The sequence below is a fragment of the Gavialis gangeticus genome, unplaced genomic scaffold, assembly GCF_001723915.1.
Source record: "Gavialis gangeticus isolate Ggan-Ray unplaced genomic scaffold, GavGan_comp1, whole genome shotgun sequence".
NCBI lineage: Eukaryota > Metazoa > Chordata > Crocodylia > Gavialidae > Gavialis > Gavialis gangeticus.
The window spans coordinates 4,699,943-4,702,233 of record NW_017729019.1 but is presented as its reverse complement, the minus strand read 5'-3'; the positions used below and the strand labels follow the sequence as shown (position 1 = coordinate 4,702,233).

The 2,291-nt window shown below is 51.2% G+C and overlaps 1 protein-coding gene across 1 annotated transcript in view; it reads right to left on the bottom strand.

Moving 5' to 3' along the window:
* Positions 1-588: 588 nt before the first annotated feature.
* Positions 589-2,291, bottom strand: part of LOC109295178 (glutathione S-transferase Mu 1-like) — a 13,916-nt gene continuing 12,213 nt past the window's right edge. The window contains exons 6-8 of the mRNA XM_019513864.1: positions 1,709-1,804; positions 1,482-1,592; positions 589-878 (exon numbers count right to left, since the gene is read on the bottom strand). Coding sequence (XP_019369409.1) covers positions 783-878; positions 1,482-1,592; positions 1,709-1,804 — 303 coding nt within the window. The 3' untranslated portion in view covers positions 589-782. The remainder of the gene's footprint in view (positions 879-1,481; positions 1,593-1,708; positions 1,805-2,291) is intronic.

Genomic DNA, 2,291 nt, shown 5'->3' with positions numbered 1-2,291 from the left:
AGCAAGGCCTTTCGCACCTCACTAGGAGCTCCTTACTTTGCAGAAGGCTTTCTCTGCCTTTGAAAGTGGCAGACCCTAGTCAATTCAGGGCTGGTTTTGAAGCCTTAAAACTGTTCACTCCTGGTCGACTTCAGGACTCATGCAGTTAAATCAAGTGCCGTTAGGTTCCAAAGCGGATAGTGGGACTGAAAGACGATATGTACTTAAGCAACGAATCACTACACAACTAACCAGAACCGGTTATAAAATATAGCTGGTCCCGGCTTCCTTATGCAGCTAAGAGAGAATGATGCACTTATTCAATATGCGCAGAAGTGGAGCGCACTATTTCCCAGTGTCTAGCTTAGGCAGGAACGGCAGAGCCTTGGCTCTTCAGAGCACCTGGATCAAGGACGTGGTAGGATCTCAGCAGCTCTACAAATCAGGCCCTTTCGTCTAGGAGCGTTGGGACAGAGGAGAGGTTTGGCAGTGAAATGAGGGTTCAGCAAACACCTCATCAGAGCTCCCTGGACACCCAATGCAGTGGTCCAGCATCTAGTTTTAAACAAATGAGGAAAATCACACACAGGAAACCAATAACAACTGGACAATCATCAAACTACTTTCATTAGCCAACAGCATGGGAAATTGCATACAGATGGGGCTCACAGCTTTTGGCTATGACTGATTCACTGCTCAGCAACGTTGTGCAGGGCAGAGCGATTCCTGAGATCACAGCGCTCTTCTCGGATGCCCACTTGTGTCAAGGGGGCTCTTTAGAGCCTGCTGGACTCAAGGTGATCCTACTCCTTTTTGCTGCACCACTGGGCGATTCTCCAGAAAATGGGGGTCTTCATGTAGCGGCCAGAATGCATGTAGGCAGCAATCTTCTCCAGGGCCTGCGGGGAAAGCAGGGGAAGATACATGCACGTGAAGAGGGCAACATTAGCTCCTTACATGCCTCCCATACACGATACCTTAGCTAGGTATTTGGCACATGCCTTGGTCAAACACCAGCCCAGAAATAATTTCCTATTGGGAACCAGAAGGCTAAAAGCCATGCAGCCAAGTCTTCTCAGGCATGTCCCACAGCCTGGTTCGCCTGGAGGACTAAGAGCCCGATCCAAACTCTGTTGACCAGTGACTTCAATAAACTTTGTCAGGCCCTCAGCACCTGGTTTTCAGAGAGAGCTCTGAAAACCGGGCTGATCCAGTGAAGAAAAGCAAAAAGCAGGAAGTCCTCAAAATTTGAGCTGTGTGGACTCTCGTGTGCAGGTCTCCAGTGTATGGCCATTGTGCAAGACAATTTGGATGCCATTCATCACGATATAAGTGGCTTTGACAAGACAAAGGCGTGCCGGGGGTTTAGAATGGAAATTCTTCTTAGGGAAAGGAGAACTTGGCAAAAAAGAACGTCTGCTGGCCACGCTGCCCAGCGGGAAGCAGCTTGACCCACCCTACAGGTCTTGAGCACGTCATGGGAGAGGCTGGGCTGAGCTCACCTCAAAGCGATCAAGAAAGCTCTTCAGGTTCTTCAACTGGTCCAGGCACTTGGGCTCAAACATGCGGTGCTGATCCAGCACATCATACATGAGGAAATCAACATAGGTGAGCTGGGAAACAAGCAGAGACTCGGATCAGAGCCACCAGACTGGAACTTCCCATCACCAGCCTCTCCAACGGCACGACAGCACCACTACTCCCCCCCTAGGCAACATGGCAAACGCACCTTCTCCCCAGCAAACCACTTCCTGTCCCCCAGAAACTGGGAGAACAGCTTCAGCTTCCCAGGCAGTTGCTCCAAGTACTCCGGCTTCAGTTTCTCCTGCAAAGAGACAAAGGAAAAAATAGGCCAGAGAACTGTGCATCGCACGCATGCAATCTTCTACCCTTTCCCTCAACAGAGCAGCGGGGAGCTCTAACTTTCCTGTGAGGCTCCAGGCAGTGATAACAGTAATTAGTCTCAACCTTCAGACCATAGTCGGATTGTTTAGAGCAGTGGGAGCCAATATTTTGGCAGGCATGCTACAAGCTAGCCCTGCACCCTCCCTGCATGCCACTACCACCCCCTGCTCTGATTTCTGTTCCCTGCCCAATCTGCCACTGTTCTGCCTGTTTCCTCCCCAGTCTGCTGTGTGACACACAGGCCACATGTGCCACTTGTGGCATGCAAGCCACATGCTGCCCACCCCTGATCTACAGGAGCCGGGAAGGAATCTCTTCCTGCAGCCACTTCCCCCTGCTCAGCACTGGGTAACCTGTCTTGTGCATGATAGGAACCACTCCTCTTCTTGTGCAGGAACGGGGGGGGG